Below are 20,390 nucleotides of genomic sequence, written 5' to 3'. Positions count from 1 at the left end.
ACATGTCGTTGTAGCTTTAGTAGCTTCGTCCCTGCAGTGATTTGTGTTAATCGACTCGATATAGACGTTTACTTCCTGTTCTCGTTCTTCTCCGCTGGAGTTTAAAGAGAAATATTCTGCTTTTTACTTCATTTATTGGACAGCTGCTGTCACCTGATTTGAACCATGACAGGAGATAAGTCGGCTCTTTCTTTCTTGGAGTCTTTCATTCTCTCTTTCTTCCTTCCTACAGTCATCACTTCTCCTTCTCCTTCTGTAAAGAAACTCCTTCAAACTGGAAATACAAGGTTTTAATCCGGTAGCGAGAGTAAACTTTCCTCTGGATACTTCTTTGAATGCTCGAGGTCTCTTTGTCTCACTTTGTCGTGCAAAAGGTCATCTGCATTTTTTACATATTCATCTTTACGTGTTCATTTGATTGTTTCTGCTGACCCTGGAATTAACCCTGGAACCAACTCTTTGTTATTTCACTTTCACAAGAACTCAATCGTTCCTTTGTATCTTGATGAGAAGACGCGCGCTTCCTTAAATAAATAACATAGTTCCTACATGAAACTGCTCACAGCAGCTCAGAGGATCATCCTGAGGAACCGGATCATGACTTCTGTAAACACGTGTTTGGTTTTTCTTCGACCACCAGGTGGCGCTGGCACACAATGTCTGTGCTGAGGCCACATTCAGCACCTCAGAATCAGATATATATTTGAGATTGTTGGTGGATTTGAGAGGATGTTCGCTCATGAGTCAGTTTCCTCTCTGTGTGAGTGTTTGTGATGACAACCTGTTTGTTCTGGAGGTTAATCAGCTCCACAGTTCATTCTTTTAGGCTCTGATTACGTAAAAATGTAATTATTTCACGATTACGTACAAACAGTTCAGAAGAAAAGTCTCTGTTCTGTGATTTAAGATCGTTTTGTGGTTTGTAACATTTGATCCTTTAAGCTCAGCTCCGGCTGCTGAGGAACAGTCATTAAGACGTCATTAAGAATAATGGTGATTGTTACTTAATGAGCAGCGTCACAAAGACGAGTCGATGCTCAGTATTGATCAGGAGCAGCAACAACAGAGCGAGTTCTTCTGCTTTACACCAAGCGTTCATTTACAGAGATGATCATGTCTTGTTGCTCGACTTTAGGGGTATTTTTTTGTCATGCACTTGAACAAAATATCAGTTTTTAGGGTCCTCCACCTTTCTTAGATGGTGGAATATTTACCCTGGATCTGTGAATTTGATTTTTTTCTGTGTGTGTCAGTCTGAAGCAACTTGTTGGGAAGCTTGGACAGCGCTGTGTGTCCGACTGATTTACTGAGACAGCACTGTGGATAAGTGGAGCAGCCATCTTGGATTGTGTGGTCAGGGTTGTTGAAGTGCGTCTGACCACAAATCTGACATCATCTAAGTGAAAGTGTCGACTGGGAACTCATAAATCATGCATCACTAATCATCTGAGTGATGGCTGCTGGGACAAACTAGCAGATGTTAGCATGCTAACAGATGTAGACTGTTGGTGTCGGGGTCATCTGATAGGACTGTTTCAGGGTCAATACAACACTGATTAATAGTAATTAATTAGTATCTGCTACTTTTTTACTACATTTCTTTGATAACTTTAGTTACTTTTCAGATTCAGATTATTCAGCATTGTTCGGCTATCACTTGTGACGTGCTGCATCAAGAAAAATGTATTTATTTTATCGTCAATCTGACACAAAGAAAACACGGATAGTCGGAAAAAAGCAGAATATCGGCTCCGATAGTGAGTCGGCCGATACTCAGTCCACCCCTGCAGCAACAGCCTCCGAGCTAGAAACATACACGCCTTTTCTTTTTTAGGGTTTAGCAATAACAGGACTCACTTCCACATGTGAGTCACAGTTGGGTTTCCCGCTGTACTAAAAGCAGAACGGGTGCAGATGGACATTACTCCAACACTGGTGACGCAGGACTGTAATCTGAGAGATAGCTGCTGGAACAAATTAGCAAATGCTAACATGCTAACACACATAACTTAGATCACAAAGAAGGTAAACATTAAACAACATCGAACATTAGCATGTTAGCATCCACAGAAACTTTCCTCATGATAGTTTATTGTAGTTAAACTGGCTTCAACTTGAACCTGAAGCTGTTTTTTTATGGTGATGTTGGACTGAAATCACACATTATTATTCTCCTTTTTAATATTCTTTGAACATTTAACAGGAGAACGGATCATTTCCCCCCCGAGGATTCACTGATGATGAACTCGGCTCTTCACGGTGAATGAGCAGCAGAGATGGAAGTCGAGTGAGGACGCGGTTCAGTCAAATGAGTCGTTTTAGAAAATGATTTGTAGTTTGAGGGCAATAACTGAGTTCCCCCTGTGACGCCTACCAGACTCCATAGAGAAATGTTGCAATTTAAGCTTTGAGCTCAGTCACTGCTTCTCATTCTTCCCCCTTCAAACAGGATTGTGAAAGTGTGTCTATTTATGCCTCTGTGTGTGTGTGTGTGTGTGTGTGTGTGTGTGTGTGAGAGAGAGTTTATCTATGAAAGTGTGTGTGTGTTGCCGCGCTCACACGTGGGTGGGAGCTTGAATGCTTTGGTTCGTCTCTGGAATGTCAACAATGAGTCACGTCAGCCGGCTCGTCGCCTCTCGGGCTTCACACACACTCACTGATCCCTGCACAGCCTGTTTCCAAAACCAAGACTGAGTCACTGAAATATTCAGATCGATATAAACGGTCGGCCGATATCATCAGCATCGGTCGAAGCTGCAAATTAGCCCAGCTTAGCACAAATACTGTATAATAAGTCTGCACCCAGATGAGGAAATGTTCTGGCACAAGACTTCCTGTGAGATCATTGCATGATTTAATAAAACAGAAAGTGAGTTAGTAAGCAGATTTTATTACTCCAGGCAGAATTATGCAAACTGTTGCAGTGATTGGTCCTTTTTTTTAACCAAATCTATTCATGTTTATTCCCACATGAGAAGAAGAGAAGCTGCAGACGAGCGAAGTGTTCTGTCAAATATTATCAAAACATTTCAGATTAACTTTCTTTCGATTAAGTTTAATTGAGAAGTTGGTGGAAGTTTTTTTTTTGAAATGGCATGAATCCCCTTTAACTCAGACAGGTGCCTCAAACAGGAAATCCCCTGCTCTCCTCTCATTGGCTGTCTCGGGGCTCCTGAATGTCACTCGGGCCAATCGCGCCTCCTCCCTCCCGCGCTGCGTCCCGCCCGCCCGACTCTTCTCCTCCTCCGTCTGCAGAGCCGCTGCACTCAGCTCTCGACCTCCCAGCCTGTCTGTCAGGGCTCTGTGGATGTGTGTGTGTGTGTGTGTCTGTGTGTGTGAGTGTGTGTGTGTGTTGGAGAGAGTGTGTGAGCAGAGGAGGAGGAGGAGGAGGAAGAGAGGAGGAGGAGAGGAGGAGAGGAGGCTTCTTGTTCTTGTTTGGTTTGTTCGTGGAGAGACAGTTCAGGGAGGTGAAGACATGATGATGATGATGATGATGACGGGCTTCCCTCAGCCTCCGCGGGCTCAGGTCAGTGGATGCCATCACTGTGGAGAAGTGTGTGTGTGTGTGTGTCTGTTTCTGAGTGTGTGTGTGTGTGTGTGTGTGTGTGTGTGTGTGTATGTGTGTGTCTCTGAGTGTGTGTGCACAGAAAGGAAATTCATGCTCCTCCTGCTATTGTATAATCCAGTGATCTGCAGCCGCTGCTAGTCTCCAGTTTCCAGGGTGTGTGTGTGTGTGTGTGTGTGTGTCTGTTTATGTGTGTGTGTGTGTGTGTGTGTGTGTGTGTGTGTGCTACTAAATGTTACTGCAAGCCTTTTTTTCCCGTCCAATTATCAATTTCAAGTTCGATTTAAGTTTTTGTAAAATACCAAAAATGTTTTTTCTCGGAGCTCAAAGTAACTTTTTTCTCTATAAGTGCTTATAGAGACACAGAGTCTGTTTTTGGTGCCGAAAGATAAAAAAAAACATGTATTGATTGTTCATAAAACTTCGTCAGGATTGTCGCTTTATTGATTTATGACCCGGCTACAGTTAAAACAGAGAAAAACCTTTAAAAATCTGTAGCAAAGAATTAAAAACGGTGTCCTCCTCTCTACGCTGCTCTGTTAGGATTCATTCCTGGATGATATCGACTGATATCGTCTGTTTTTATTGATCGAGCTCGACTGTAAAGTGTTAACAATCACAATGTGACGTCTTTAAAAAGCTTTTAATGTTTCACGGTGGGTAAAACCCACCGTGAAACATTAAAAGCTGTTTAAAGAAGTCACACTGTTGGTGTTGATACCAGTATTGTGAATGTTAGAATGATCCAAAATGGCTCCCTCAGTTCTTCTCCATGCTCTCTGAGGTGGACTGTGTCCAGGTCCAGGTCCAGGTCCAGGTCCAGACACCTTCCTACTAGTTCTATCAATAATATCAAAACGTGATCAGAGTATCTGAAAAATCTAGTTTAAGATAATCTTCCTCCTCCAGAAGTAAATGAACTGACATGGATTTTCCCCAGCGTGGCGTTAAATATCAATATATCTCCAGATATTGTATCCAAGTTAGAAATTCAAACTTTACGGCTTTCCAGCTTTTCAGGAACAATCAATCAATCAATCAGCAAATCCCATCTGTGTATCGGCTTTAGCATTTTGATTGGACAGATCCACATAAACGAGAGGGAGACGGGAGAGGAGAGTCGCAGGAAACAGAGATTATAAACAAGAATGGATTCTTAGATTCTTCTTGAGGACTTTTCAAAATCAGTGACTCGTATCTGAGACAGAACAAGAGTGGAGGAGTCAAACCACTGCTGTCTGTTGGTGTTTTGGTGTATTTATAGTGATCGGTTATTGATGATGAACTGCTCGTTAGAAGGATGAAGAAGAAACTACTAAATGACCTGTGATGTTTGTGCTCGTCTCCTGATATACAGGTTGTGTTTTCGCGTCTGTGTCGCCTGTTTCTGTTGGTGTTCTCACTCATGATTGGCATTTCATTGATAACCTGATCAATCACACACGCACACTGTGTTGCCAGGTGACCCACAGCCCCGCCCTCCTGTCTGTCACACACACACATCAGATGTATCACTGATGGCGTCTGATACGTAGCGTACAGCTCCGTCACAGCGACCCGACTGTGACGTCTCTGCTGTGACTCACGTCTTTGTCTTTGTGACTGATCACTAGTTTCCTCCCTGGTGATTAATAAAGTCAGCTGATGTAATTTAACGTAAGAACTGTTTCTCTTTGTATACATCCATCATTGAGCTTCTGTTAGCTCGTTAGCTCAGTTAGCTGCACAGCTAGCCGGACTAGCACAGCAAGCAGACGGAGGTTTTCAGGGCTCGTTTCTTCAGCGCAGCTCACAGATGTTAATTCGTCAGATCCTGTTGATAGAATTAATTAATTTCTGATTGTCTCGATCTAAAATTGTTACATATTTCACCTTTAGGAGGCAGAAACATTCGATATTTGGAGAGAGCTGTGTCATTTCTAACTGATTTGTGTGACAGAGAGAAGTTACACAAGTTAAAGAAAAGAGGAAGAAAGAGGTTTGTGTGTGTCAATCAGCCTGATTGCATTGGTGTGTGTGTGTGTGTGTGTGTGTGTGTGTGTGTGTGTGTGTGTGTGTGTGTGTGAGGGCTCAACATCCTGCCACCTGGCTGGCGAGTGATGCAGGTGGGGGGGTGATTGGTCCACACTCTACCCAATTAATGTGAGTGCTCACTGGCTGCTTCATAATACACACACACACACACACACACACACACACACACACACACACACACACACACACACACACACGCTGACCACTGCCAGAATTAATCGTTGGTATTTATTTTCCAAGGTCAATAATGAACCTTCACGCCTCTTTTGTTTTGACTCGTGTGGATTTAACTCGTCCTCAGAGAAATATCTTTAAGCAGAAAGGATTTATATCCAACAGCTCCAATAATCTATAGGTTGATCAGATGAATTGATTTCTGACCAACAGAAATGTAGTTTTGCAGCTTCCGAGCCTGATAGTTTTCTCTCAGTAGGAGGTGGAGACCAAAAACAGAGCTAGAAGAGAGTCGGTGTGACAAAATATATGTTGTTCAGTCTGACATCTGCAGCTGGAGGGACAATTGGAAAAAGATGAAATCTTCATGTCTGTATTCTGTGGATATAGCCGATATATAGGCTGATGTATTGATATCAGAATATCTTTACTCCCTAATATCAGTCAGGCTCCAAAACTCTTCGTTTACTGTCAAGAAAAGCAGAAAATCGTCACATTTAAGGATCTGGAACCAGCACAAGTTTGACACTTTTCCTTGAAACAAATCCCTGAAATGATTAATTAATTATAAAAACATAAACACGAACAAAAGACGCTCAAATAAACTTAAGAAATTAATTATGAACCAGCGTCACGACTCGATGGAAGACTTTTAGCGCTCCTGTGGAAAAGTATTCACAACAAGAAATCTGGAACTGAAACTTACAAACAAGAATAACTATCTCACTGTATTTTGTTTTGCTGTAGATTCTTAAGCAGAACCACAATCAGAACCGGCGTCTTTAACCACAAACGTGACAGTTTGGGTCGTTTAGTTTCCACCTTGAACGTCGTTAAAGCTCCAGCAGCTCACATGTTTCACCTCTGTGACTCTTTTGTGTTTGAATCTAGTTCAGACATGCAGAAAAGTGTCCGTGTGTGTTTCTGCGAGACGGTCGGAGCTGATAACATTATTTCCCTCCTCAGACAAAACACAGCCGGTGTAACTGAAGCTGCGCTGCTTCCTGTGAACGCCTCCTGTGTTTATTTTAATCTCTTATAATCTCAGTTTTCTGCTCGGTTTCTGTCGCTCCTTCACTTTTATTCCTGCAGCTTTTTTTTTTTAGGGTATTATTTTAACTCCCCGTCTCACCGGTTCCTCCAGGATCTATTGTTGGCCGTCCTGTGACGCACCTCCACACGGTTTCAACACATCAGAGCCACAAACAGACACACACAGGGTGTTAATGCCAGGGATGGTTTGCATACTACAGGTTATATACACAGTGTGTGTCTGTGTGTGTGTGTCTGGTTTGAGTATACAAATGTGTGTTTCGGTCTCATGGATAGAACAGTGAAGTTCAGGAACATTTGCATGTGATTTGTTTTTCTTTCCACTGAGAAACACTTTGTGGATTCATCGGTGAGCTGAGGGGTGAAACTGATGCTGTATTTATTTTGTAATATGAGATTTCAGTCAGTCGGGCCTGAAGTGAGTCGGTTCTGACACACGCAGTATTATTCTAGACATGCTTTTCATCATTAAAGGGATATTCCGGTGTAAGTTTAATCCATGGTCTAAATCACCATGAAACTGTGTTAGACTCCCTCTCGAGAGATGAAGTTAGCAGACCACTAATTTTTAGTTTTATCAATCTCAGAAACGACCGCACGACAACAATACACTGCAGTAAATGGATCCAAATATAAACCGCCACCAAAAAGCCACAAATGATGCTCAGAACAGCACCAAACTTCAGCAACAGTACAAATAGGGTCTCAGCACATAGTCCGGGGCATCTAACCTCCGCTAGCTTAGCTGGATTTCTATCGGGAAGCTAAAAACAGAGTTCAACTCTCCTCCATCAGCTTCCGGGTCGGGGAAGTCCCGACGCGACGATTACCGAGTGCGGTTAGAAATGCTCAATTCCGTTCTTTTCCCTGTCCGCTCTCGATAATAACTGTTATAAACTGGCAAGTAAGACACATATGAACTTTGATTGCTTTTCCATGGAGTCATAATCATACATTTTCATCCATGAGCCGCGGAACTCTACTGCACTCGGTAATCGACTCGTCGGGACTTCCCGTCAACAGGAAGCGGCTGCAGAAGAGTGGTAAATTTAGTCAGCTTTTCAGTAGAAATCCAGCTAAGCTAGCGGAGGTTAGATGCCCCGGACTATGTGCTGAGACCCTATTTGTACTGTTGCTGAAGTTTGGTGCTGTTCTGAGCATTATTTGTGGCTTTTTGGTGGCGGTTTATATTTGGATCCATTTACTGCAGTGTATTGTTGTCGTGCGGTCGTTTCTGAGGTTGATAAAACTCCGTAAATTAGCGGTCTGCTAACTTGATCTCTCGAGAGGGAGTCTAACACAGTTTCACGGTGATTTAGACCATGGATTAAACTTACACCGGAATATCCCTTTAAGGTCTCTTTACATGAAGGGCTGAAATAGCTTTTTTATGAGGGAAGTCGATTCACATTTCATTTAGTTGTACAGTTTATTTTAAAGATGCTACACCAACAGAATTTGTCACGTTTGAGTGATTTAACGTCCTGTGATGTTTCAGTGTTGAAGGTACTGAATATGTGAACTATAGAATAACGATCTGGGGGATTCAGATGGTTTCATGTACATAAATCTCTTCCCTTTACATTCTTGGCTCGTATCTTTTTTCAAAGAGCAGGTGGAGGGTTCAGTGTTTGGCAGGTTTATGGAAATGCGTGGCTGCTGATTTGCGTCTGTGAGCTTCAGACCCGTTTGGTGCTCCTGGATATCGGACCGGTCTCTCTGGCTGTGGCTGGCGGTGTTGGCAGCGGTGTCGCCTGGAGGAGGAAGTGAAAGCAGACAGACCGCATTCAGACCGCAGCTCAACCGTCTGCAAAACCAAAACATAAATTGTCGTTTCCTCAGAAGTGAACTTTAGAAAGTTGTTAGAAAGATTGTGAGGCAGGAAACACTTCACGCACGATGGACTCGGACTTCCTCAGGAGAATCTTCTGCTCCTCTGACAGCTTGTTCCTGCTCGTGTTGAACAGCAGATAATAATTAGATCTTAATATAATGAGAAACAGTTTATTATTTCATAAATACTCGCCCCACTTTCTTTAAAGTGTGACATCAGTTGTGTGTGTTGATACCACAGCTCAGAGTGTGAAGATGTAATTTAATTAGTTTTATTCTGGAGCAGTTCAGATGTGACGGCAGGTTTGAGGCTCATATCAAAAATATATAATGAGCAGCTTCATCTCTGCTTGTTTTTAATTTAAAGTTAACATTAAGAAACTGTTTGTTGATAACAAATGACCCCAAAGACGCTCAGAAAAAGCAAAAAAAACCTCCAAGATGACCATGAAGACGCTGAAAATACCCACAAAGCTTTTCAAAACAACCATAACGACGTTCAAAATGACCACAAAGATACTCAAAACAACTACAAACTCAAAACGACCAGACAGACTCTCAAGACAACCACAAAGATGCTCAAAAAAACCACACAGCCGTCAAACTGACCAGAAAGACACTTAAGACGACCACATATATGCTCAAAAACCTAAAAGATGGTTAAAACTGCCCAACAACGCACAAAACAGCCACGATCTTAATAAAAATGGCCACAAAGACACTCAAAACGACCACAGATGCTGAAAACAACCTCAAAGACGTTCAGAAAAACCACATAGTCGTTCAAACTTACCAGAAAGACACTCAAGACGACCATAAAACACTTGAAACGACCATAAAGATGCTCAAAAACAACACAAAGAGACTCAGAATGACCATAAGGACATTCTAAGTAACACACACAGTGAAGACAACCTCAAAGACGGTTAAAACTGTTGAACAACACACAAAACAGCCACAATGATGATAAAAATGACCTCAAAGACGGTCAAAATTAGTATAAAGATGCTATAGATGTCCACAAAGACACAAAAATTCTCAAAACGACCAAAAACAATTCACAGATCGACCACAAAGACACTGAAAGCAACTACAAAAATGCTTAAAATCACTACAAAGACACTCAGAAGGACCAGATCCACCTACAAGCTCTCTGTAGCCGCGTGTTTCTGATTGGCTGCATGGTTGATGACATCATCAATGACAGATGTTTATAGTCGGGCCGTCTCTCTGATCTGAAGACATCGTTACTCTCTCTTCGTCTCACCCACACACAGTATTTATCATCACGTTCATGTTTCTGGGTCAGATTCTGAGTTTCTCCCTCCAGTCAATTCTTTTCATTCATGAGCGAACACACACACACACACACACACACACACACACACACACACACACACACACACACACACCGTTTGACCTGCTTCCCTCTTCACACACTTCCATGGAGGAATGTGTTTGAGGCCTCTGCTTCCTCTGCTCGTCCTGCTGTTTGGATTAGTGTCTCTCAGCCGATGGAGGAAAGATGGAGGTTTAAAAAACACGGAGGAGATCCGTCAGAGAGACGTGAAGAGACCGATGATGGATGAGATACTCGGGTTCTGTTAAATGTTATCTTGGTAATCGACCCAAGTTCAGCTGAAACGATCAGTCGATTGAGTGGTTCCGGCTTCTTAAACTGCCTTCAAACGAAGCGTCAGACGGCCATCAAGTGCTTTTATTGCTGATAAATGAACACATGGCCTCTTCTTGTTTCAGTTTATGGCCCCTTAATATTCACAAATGTGTATCTGTGGACCTTTTTATAGTGACTTCCTCATTAGTGCAAACATAGTAAACAGTCAATGGAGTCTCTCATTGTTTTCCTGCAGCAGCTGATCAAGAATGATGATATCTTTTTAATAACAGGACGATGTTTGGCTGCCCTGTGCCACCACGCAGGCCTGGAGTATGGAAATAAAATGATATGATTAATGTCTGAGTCTTATTTTTGGTAATAACATCGCCTCCCCCTCCTTACCTGTCCCTCCAGGTGAGCCCCGGGCTCCACACTGAGTGCTAGCCATGTTGCGCCAGTCCGAGCCGACCACCAGCACGCTGCAGCTGGTGGCCAACGACATGACCGGCATCATGGAGACGTTGGACACCCGCGAGCTCGACCTGGAGGACGGAGAGTACGACATCACCGACTCCAACGCCCCAGGTGTGTAGGCTACCTGTTGTGTGCTTTGTGTTCGTGTGTCATGGCTGAGCATCTGACGTCATTTGTGTTTCTGCAGCGGAGCGTTTGCCTCTAACAGCGATCTACCACACGGTGGGTTTCAAAGAGCCCACGGCCAAAGTCTTCCTGTCCTCTCCGATCACCGCCAAGATCCTGGAGGTGGAGCGGTTCACCTCGGCCCAGGACCGCTTCAACATCTCCAACCAGAGGAGCGTCAGCAAGGTGCACACACACACGCACACGCACACATACCTGCATGACCTTTCACACTGTGTAGTTATTAAATAATGTCAGACGACGTGCCAACCTGTTGATGAGCGCACAAATGTCAAACTGGTTTAAATGACTAAGCGTTAAGCCAGTCGGAGGTGTGGTGTCACAGTTCAGCTGTCAGACGGTCAATTCAAGTTCAAACTCAAATGATTTGTTCATTTTAAAGGTGTATTCTGTGAGATATGGCCAGAATTTTAATTTAACTAACCCTGTGTCCTGATATCACTTTGTACCTAAGAGGTGAGTTTCAGGTCGGAGATGTGTGATCATTTCTAAACAAAATAAACTCCCAAAATGTCAAGAAAGGAAACATTTTGACACCTGTTTTGTTTACTAATCTTTCAAATACAATCGTACACCTTCTGATTTCAAGTTCCTCCTCTTTTACCAAACTTCGACGAGCTTAATCGCCTCGTTGACAAATCTTGAAACACACTTCATTCAAACTGGACAGAAACTAAATCAAACTCACAGAATCAGTCTTGGTTTGTCTTTCCCATCATCACCTCTGGTCTCAGAATAAATATTCTGGCTCTACAAACTGTCATAACCTGTCGCTCATGTCCAACTTCATCTCTCGTATCCTCGTCTGTCGTGTCATCTCATCCCCGGAGTCGCTGTAAATCGCCTCTGTACTTTATCCCAAACTGACGTCCGTCGCTCTCAGAGGCTGCGTTCAGTCCCAGTTCTGTGTCTCCATCTGAGGTTGTGTTCCTTGCAGCCTCTTGTCAGCTAATAGTCACTTAGCTTCACGGCAAACTGAGCTAAGTTGCTAATGGCAGCTAGTCGCTACAGCTAAAGAAAGCGAGAGCAAAGAGTTCACATGACCAGCAGTGAGCGAACAGTTCGAACACTTTTTGTGTGTTCAACATAAGGAAACCTTTCTTAATGTTGGTGTTTAATGTCTGGTGTCTTTGTTGTCTCAGTCGATGCCGGCGGTGTTTAAGATCGAGTTGAAGCACGGGGAGTTTACATGGCTGGTGAAGAGGAAGGAGAAACACTTCATGGATCTCCACAGAGACCTGAGGACCTACAAGACCTTCATGAGGCTGCCGCTGCCGTCACGCAGGTAAACGCTGCGAGACCTTCTGCCTGTTGTTGTTCTGGATTTACTGGTTTGGCTTCAGTTTGAGCCTCAAACTCTCAGATTAGCATTTTGTCTTTGGTGGCATCTCGTTGCCTTTTTCACCTAAACCTTCCGTTTAAGTTGCTCAAACTGGTCCTGGGGTTTGAACCAACGAACCTCTGAGCTGTCGTTGTCGCTTCTCTCTTCAGTCACACGGTGAAAAGGCAGACGGCGACGAGGAGCGAGGTGAGGGAGATGCCGAACCTCCCCAGAGGAGGACGAGACGAACTGGGCCGAGAGGAGCAAGTTTCCAGTCGCAGGGTACTCGTTTCCTCCGCCGACATCTCTCCTGCTTTCATACGTCTGGATGTTTGATTTTATTGTTCTGGCTGGTTGATACATTCCTCTCATATGTTTTTTGTTCCAGAAACAACTTGAAGATTACTTGAATAACCTTCTAAAGATGCCGATGTACAGGAACTACCACGCAACGGTACGGAATCAGAGGGGTTCAACACATCTTGGAAAACTTTTAAAACAAGGAAAATGTCTGTTAAACGCTTGTTTCTCTCTTTCAGATGGAGTTCATCGATGTTAGCCAGCTGTCCTTCATCCATGACCTGGGACCAAAAGGCCTGTAAGAACCAACTTCTAGAAATATTTATATAAAAAAGAGCAAATCTTTGATATCTGATAATGAAATTATCTGACCAACGCTCGATAAACAAAGGTTCAAAGAACTTTAGTTTAAGTTCCCCAAACCAGAACACGACACAACACAACCTTCATCAGTGAAGACTCAGGTGATCAGTATGTTTCTGTCTTTGTCTTCCAGAGAAGGGATGGTGCAGAAGCGATCCGGCGGCCATCGAATCCCCGGGATGAACTGCTGTGGTCGCAGCAAAATGTGCTACCGCTGGTCCAAACGGTCTGTGACCACCGACCGGAACATCAGACTCACGATGGAGGTTCCCTTAAAGTTCTGACCGTCACATATTAAACCTCTGACCGTGTTGTGTCTCTGTGCAGCTGGCTGGTGGTGAAGGACTCGTTCCTGCTGTACATGAAGCCCGACTCGGGCGCCATCTCCTTCGTGATGCTGGTGGACAAAGAGTTCAACATCAAGATGGACTCCAAAGACACGGAGACCAAACACGGCGTCCGCATCGACAGCCTGTCCAGGTGAGTGACACACGTCCTTCACACAGATGTTACTCACAACACACAACTTCTCCCCTCTGACGTCTCCGTGTGTGTGTGTGTGTGTGTGTGTGTGTCTGCAGGTCGTTGGTTCTGAAGTGCAGCAGCTACAGACACGCCCGCTGGTGGGGTCAGGCCATCGAGGGCTTCGTCCAGAAGCACGGCTCGGCCTTCCTCACCGACCACCGCTTCGGATCCTTCGCCAGGGAGGAAGTGAACATCCCTGCCAAATGGTAACCACGGCAACCAGCCGACATTATTCATATCCAGCCGCTGTAGATGTTTTCAGATGTGTTTTTATTCGGAGTTGTGAAGTGACCCTCTGATAATGTGTGTTAACGAGGAAAACCTCCCGCCCGTTAAACTGAAGCTAATTAGAGCTGAACATCGGGGCCAGATGTCGGTAAAAAGGTCTAGACGAGGCCCGGTCCAGTTGGCAGAGAGTGTGTTTGTGTGTGTGTGTGTGTGTGTGTGTGTGTGTGTGTGTGTGTGTGTCTCTCGCTGGAGTAACCCGACACAAAGAGAGGGAAAGTGAGCCTCACCTGCTCATCACCTGTCTCCCTGCTGGGCAACACTATACTGTCTGTGAGACAGACAGACAGTATCTGTGTGTGTGTCTGTGTCTGTGTGTGTGTGTGTGTGTGTGTGTGTGTGTGTGCACAGCTGACTGGTCCACTATAAAAAGCATATTGAAAGAACAGAAGATGGACTGATTGCAAAGTGAGAGGGGGGAAGTGTTTGTTTGTGTTCCTGCTGTCTAAAAGTGTGTGTGTGTGTTTGTGTTTGTGCGTGTGTGTGTGCACTTGGATGTGTGTGTGTGTGTGTGTGTGTCTCTTTTACAGGTATGTGAATGGGAAAACATACATGGAGGACGTGGCTGATGCTCTTGAAGAGGCCAAAGAGGAAATATTCATCACAGACTGGTGGTAAGTGTGTGTTTTGTGTGTTGTTTGTGTGTCTTTAAATGCAATCGCACTAAGAAGAGGTCTGGCAGAATAATAATGAAGTGTGTGTGTGAGTGTGTGTGTGTGTGTTCAGAGTGCAGTGAGTGCACTCGGCGGTCACCTCTCAGGAGGTTTTCTGGTCAAACAGATCAGTTACAGTCTGAGGCTCGGACTACTGTCACACTAGTACACACACACACACACACACACACACACACACACACACACACACACACACACACACACACATTTACATGGCACATGCAAAGTGTGTGTGTGTGTGTCTCTCAGTGATTTAGAAAATACTCCACTACAACTTAAAGTCCTGCAGTCAGAAACAGGAGAATAAAGTCTGGTCGGTTTCTCCGGCTTTGTTTTTTTATTCTTCCAGATTAGTTGTAGAAAGAAAGATGTAAGACGGAAGAAGACGGTATTTAATTACTGTAGTTTGGTATTTAAGCCAAAAAAAGTGGGGAAATAGAAGTGTAGATCAGCAGGATACTGTGATGTGTGTGTTTCTCTGCAGGCTGAGTCCAGAGATCTTCCTGAAGAGGCCGGTTGTCGAGGGCAACCGCTGGCGCCTGGACAACGTGCTGAGACGTAAAGCGGTGAGCAGGAAACTGTTTCCTCTCTCATCTCTTCTGATCTCTGACCACTCGGACTGACTGTCGGTGTCTGTGTTGTTTCCTGCAGCTACAAGGAGTGCGGATCTTTGTGATGCTGTACAAGGAGGTGGAGTTGGCGCTGGGCATCAACTCAGGATACAGCAAGAGAACGCTGCTGCACCTGCACCCCAACATCAAGGTGAGCGCACACCTCCGCGTCCACCCGTCTGATCGTACGTAGAGACGCGTTTCCTGTCTGAACGCCTGACTGTTCCCCTTCTGAAGGTGATGCGTCACCCGGACCACGTCTCCTCCGCCGTCTACCTGTGGGCGCATCACGAGAAGATCATCGTCATCGACCAATCGGTGGCCTTCGTCGGTGGGATCGACCTGGCGTACGGTCGCTGGGACGACAGGGAGCACCGGCTGACGGACGTCGGGAGTGTTACACTGTCACACCTGGAGCAGGTCACACACGCACACACACACACACACACACACACACACACACACACACACACACTCAGCTGAAGTGACGCTGTTGGTGTCACCTGATCGTTGTCCAACATGTAGTGAGGACAGGACACCTGCACCACCTGCACCACCTCTCTGCCCTGCGCCTCCCTGTCCAGTTCTTTAGTTTCACCTCGAGCCGGAAAGTGTTTAAGGTTTAAAATCAGGCAGATTCCTTCACGTTTTGAGTAAATAATGATTGAACATGTCGTCCTAAACGTCACAGCGACACCCAGATAAAATCACATATCTTCATGTTTCCTCAATTTTACATTTTTTAAATAAACTGAGGGTTTAAAATGTGTTGTGTTGATGAAGAAACTCTAAAAAAAATCATTAAATTCTCTATAAAATTGATTGACGCAAAGCACAAAACAGAGAAACCTTCGGATTTTAATAAAAAAACTGTGAAAAAATGTGAAAGATTCAGTTTTGGTCCTTTGATATTAATCGTGTTCGACTTGTTTTTAATCAGAATTTGTAAAGAGTCATTTTACTGGACACAAACTTGTTTTTAAAGTCTTCATTTTCATCTCTATATTCTATTGTTTCTGTTTTCCATTTGCCTTTATTTGGACTTGCACCTACAAATCACTCTGACATCAATAACACCTTTTAAACAAGTGCTGTTAATCATGATAACGCTCGCTAACGCTAATGCTAACACTCAAAGTGGCTGATTTGTGCAGGATTCTGAGCACAAACTGTAGAAATCCGACATTTTTTCGTACAAACTGGCAAAAACAAAGTCTGTCATGGCTGAAACACAGAGACCACCTGACACCAACGCTGTTATACTATTGGCTGACAAACATTGTTTGAATCTGGAACCAACCATCAGATTTTCTTTCACACAGACGTTTTAAAAGAAGCTCTGTTGATGTTTTATTTTTAAATGACTTCTCTTCACCCTCAGGCTGGAGCGGCCTCCTCCAACATGGCGTCCCCGGCCAACGGCAGCGGCGCCGCTTCTCAGACCAACGGGAAGGGAATCTTCACGGTGACGGACTCGTTGGACCAGCCCAAGCTGAAAGGACAGGGGAGGACGAAGAGGACGAGGTTCAGCATCAGGAGACACCTGCAGAAACACGGGCTCGCCCACGCCGACAGCGACAGCGACCTGGAGGAGGACGAGAGTGAGAACTTTAATTATTAATGATGGTGGTGAGATGTTGATGTGTGGTGAAGAAAGAGGCGGCCATGTTGGAGGTCGTGATCATATCATAATCAATATCACTCGAAATGATTCAGATGGTGTGATTCTCACAGTGTGTACTTCAGGATAAACAAACAACAACACACAGCTAGCTCACTGTTAGCATGTAGCTTCAATTCCAGACTTGTTTATTTTCTGCGTCAGAGATCCGTTATTGATTTGTTTGTGAAGAGGCGTCACTCTGGACCGATTGGAGAAACTGAGCTGTTGTTGTGAAATATCTTTTTAAAGGAGAGTCTGAAAATGTAAATGACATAAAACCAAACATCTGTTGATCTTCACTGATCCAGATGTGGGAGTCTAACGATAGCAGAGCAGCTAATGGAAGCTAGTTTTACCCTGTAGTATCTCCTAAACTCCAGTAGAGCATCTAATAATCGATTAGCTTTATTTATTCCAGCCTCTTCATGTGAACATTTTCTGTTTTCTTTCCCCCTGAACTGAATATATTTGCGTTGTGGAGAAAACAAAAGATTTGCGGACGTCATTTTGAGCTTTGAGAAACAGATTTTTAACAATTTTCTGACATTTTAAGAACAAACAACAGCTTACAGTGTTTGTCAGTGATTAAAAACAGATTATTAACGAGTATTAATGTCTGTCCCGTCGTTTTAATGTGGCAAGAATGCTTGAACGAGCCCTCGAGGAGGATTTGGTTTCCCGGTCCTGACTCATTGGTGTTTAAATCTCCTCGTGACGCAGCGACCGCCTCGTTCTGTGCTGCCGTCTCAGTGTTTGTGGCCGTTGTGTTCAGGTTGGTCCAACAGCATCAGCAGCCAGCACGGTCTGATCCCCAGCAGGCTGGTCGAGCTCCGGACGGCCTCTCCGATCGGCCAGTGTCAGGCTGGTGAGTCGTGGCGGCGGCAGCGTTGAATCCCGTCTCCCAGTGTGCTTTGCTGTGGTTCTGATCTGGAGTGAACAACCTTTGTTTTCTCTGTGTGCGAGTCTTAAAGCTTCTTTTTCCTCCGATGTGACTAAAGGTCGGTTTGGAAAACGTGGAGCAGGAAGTGTCGAGAAACAGGAGTGAAGATAAATCCACGTTTTAATCCCGACAGTTAGAAAAGCATTCAGAACAGAATCTGATGTGACTCTGGGTGTTTATCCCTCCAGAAGTTCTGGATCTGCAAGCAAAAAGTACCAAATATTTGCAGTTTCCAGCTGCTCAAATGTGAGAATTTGCTGCTTGTCTCAGTTTTATACGACTGTTAGACTGTCAGGTGAGCTAAAACATTAACAGAGAGAGGAGACATTAAAACACTGAAGTGCAGTAGACAAACAGCAGAAGTGGAAAACAGGGATCAGATTAGCTGAACTGGACCAGTACCAAGAAACAACCCACTTGACTTGTGGCCTTACACACATCAGACCGGCCTGAGGTTTCATTTGATCAGATGCTGCAGCCTGTAATCACGTTTCCCTCCTTTTTAAAACAAACTCATATTTCTGTGAGCTCACAGAAATGAGTTGTGCGGTGAAACAGATGTCTGTTTGAGGAGATCCGCTGTGTGTTTGCCGAGCTCGTCTCTGTTGATCCTGCTGATGTGACGGACGGGAAGCGTCGGAGATAACGTGAGAAAAACAAGTGCTGCTATAAACTCAAAGACAAACCTCTCCGTCTCCACGGTCCGACTACTTAAAGGGATATTCCGGTGTAAGTTTAATCCATGGTCTAACACACTGTGAAACTGTGTTAGACTCCCTCTCGAGAGATCAAGTTAGCAGACCGCTAATTTACGGAGTTTTATCAACCTCAGAAACGACCGCACGACAACAATACACTGCAGTAAATGGATCCAAATATAAACCGCCACCAAAAAGCCACAAATAATACCCAGAACAGCACCAAACTTCAGCAACAGTACAAATAGGGTCTCAGCACATAGTCCGGGGCATCTAACCTCCGCTAGCTTAGCTGGATTTCTACTTGAAAGCTAAAAACAGATTTCAACTCTCCTCCATCAGCTTCCGGGTCGGGGAAGTCCCGACGCGACGATTACCGAGTGCGGTTAGAAATGCTCAATTCCTGTTCTTTTCCCTGTCCGCTCTCGATAATAACTGTTATAAACTGGCAGGTAAGACACATATGAACTTTGATTGCTTTTCCATGGAGTCATAATCATACATTTTCATCCATGAGCCGCGGAACTCTACTGCACTCGGTAATCGACTCGTCGGGACTTCCCGTCAACAGGAAGCTGCTGCAGAAGAGTGGTAAATTTAGTCAGCTTTTCAGTAGAAATCCAGCTAAGCTAGCGGAGGTTAGATGCCCCGGACTATGTGCTGAGACCCTATTTGTACTGTTGCTGAAGTTTGGTGCTGTTCTGAGCATTATTTGTGGCTTTTTGGTGGCGGTTTATATTTGGATCCATTTACTGCAGTGTATTGTTGTCGTGCGGTCGTTTCTGAGGTTGATAAAACTCCGTAAATTAGCGGTCTGCTAACTTGATCTCTCCAGAGGGAGTCTAACACAGTTTCACTGTGTGTTAGACCATGGATTAAATTTACACCGGAATATCCCTTTAAATCAATGTATTAAAGTTTGTTTCCTCGTGTTTCAGGTGAGTAAAACAATCAGAATGTGTGTTGAGTTCCGTCTCCTCACTGCTGTAGACTTCATGGATCCTGACTGTAGTTCTCTGTTTCCTCCAGCTGCTGTTTAATTTCTGTAAAAGTGCCGTCAGAGCATTTTTCCAAACACCAGTCCATCACTGTCAAACTCGGCACGGTTCTGCTTCAGCTCACGGCCTCCATCTTTATTTTCACACCAGTAGCGACGATCTGCTGAGACGCTCTGACGCCTGGTGTTTGTGGACGGACTGCAGTGTCGTTCAGTCGCCTCTTCCTGACTCTAAATGACTGTATATTCACGTGTGTGTTTGCAGGAAGCGGTTCTGTTCGCAGTCTACAAACAGGAGTCGGGGAGTTGTTCGGGAACACGCGGTTCTGGCACGGAAAAGACTACTGCAACTTCGTGCACAAGGACTGGATCCAGCTGGACAAACCGTTCGATGGTGAGCGAGCGGCAATTCTACACGAGTGGAGAACGTTGTTATCTAACGTCCTCCATCATCCTCACACTCCTGTTCCTGCTGGGTTTTGTTTTTTTAGATTTCATAGACAGACACACGACTCCCAGAATGCCTTGGCACGACATCGCCTCCGTGGTTCATGGGAAGGCGGCTCGAGATGTGGCGAGACACTTCATCCAGCGGTGGAACTTCACCAAGGTCAGAGGTCACACAGCAGCTGATGATTGGTGTTGACGTTCTGTCTACTGTGTTGCAGAGATGTTAGCATGCTAACCGGCTAGCTAACTTGGCTAACAGCAGCTTGTCAGAAGGCATCGTGAGCAGCAGTTAGCGGTTATGGAGCTACATCTCTTACAAATGTCCACCTTTTTATCCTTTTAATCTATAAAATGTGAAAAAATAATGTCATCACGATATTCCAGAACTCAAAGTTTTTCATCTGCTGTTTTTGAATAACAAAGAAAAGCAGCAGATATTTAAAATTTAAGATGTTGAAAGCAGCAAATACTTGACATTTGTAGCCAGAAAAATACCTGAAACGATTAATTGATTCTCAAAATAGCTGGCAGATGATTTTCTTTCAATCAGCTCATCAATTAATCGACTAATAATTGCACTTTTAATACTTGGTGAGAGGTTAACGTGGCGTCAGGAGCGTCTGCTG

At 44.3% G+C, this 20,390-nt stretch overlaps 1 protein-coding gene across 1 annotated transcript in view; it reads left to right on the top strand.

Annotated features, from left to right (window-relative positions):
• The first annotated feature begins 3,255 nt into the window (after positions 1–3,255).
• The window catches only part of LOC115569822 (phospholipase D1-like), a 17,359-nt gene continuing 224 nt past the window's right edge, over positions 3,256–20,390 (top strand). Inside the window, exons 1-17 of the mRNA XM_030397988.1 lie at positions 3,256–3,526; positions 10,692–10,862; positions 10,939–11,102; positions 12,080–12,222; positions 12,429–12,540; positions 12,647–12,712; positions 12,798–12,856; positions 13,055–13,147; positions 13,249–13,401; positions 13,503–13,652; positions 14,262–14,345; positions 14,890–14,971; positions 15,057–15,167; positions 15,254–15,436; positions 16,398–16,617; positions 19,580–19,708; positions 19,806–19,924. Of these exons, the coding sequence (XP_030253848.1) occupies positions 10,724–10,862; positions 10,939–11,102; positions 12,080–12,222; positions 12,429–12,540; positions 12,647–12,712; positions 12,798–12,856; positions 13,055–13,147; positions 13,249–13,401; positions 13,503–13,652; positions 14,262–14,345; positions 14,890–14,971; positions 15,057–15,167; positions 15,254–15,436; positions 16,398–16,617; positions 19,580–19,708; positions 19,806–19,924 (2,007 nt within the window). The 5' untranslated portion in view covers positions 3,256–3,526; positions 10,692–10,723. The remainder of the gene's footprint in view (positions 3,527–10,691; positions 10,863–10,938; positions 11,103–12,079; positions 12,223–12,428; positions 12,541–12,646; positions 12,713–12,797; positions 12,857–13,054; positions 13,148–13,248; positions 13,402–13,502; positions 13,653–14,261; positions 14,346–14,889; positions 14,972–15,056; positions 15,168–15,253; positions 15,437–16,397; positions 16,618–19,579; positions 19,709–19,805; positions 19,925–20,390) is intronic.

Source organism: Sparus aurata, chromosome 19 (assembly GCF_900880675.1).
Source record: "Sparus aurata chromosome 19, fSpaAur1.1, whole genome shotgun sequence".
Taxonomy (NCBI): domain Eukaryota; kingdom Metazoa; phylum Chordata; class Actinopteri; order Spariformes; family Sparidae; genus Sparus; species Sparus aurata.
This window is presented reverse-complemented; position numbering and strand designations above follow the sequence as displayed.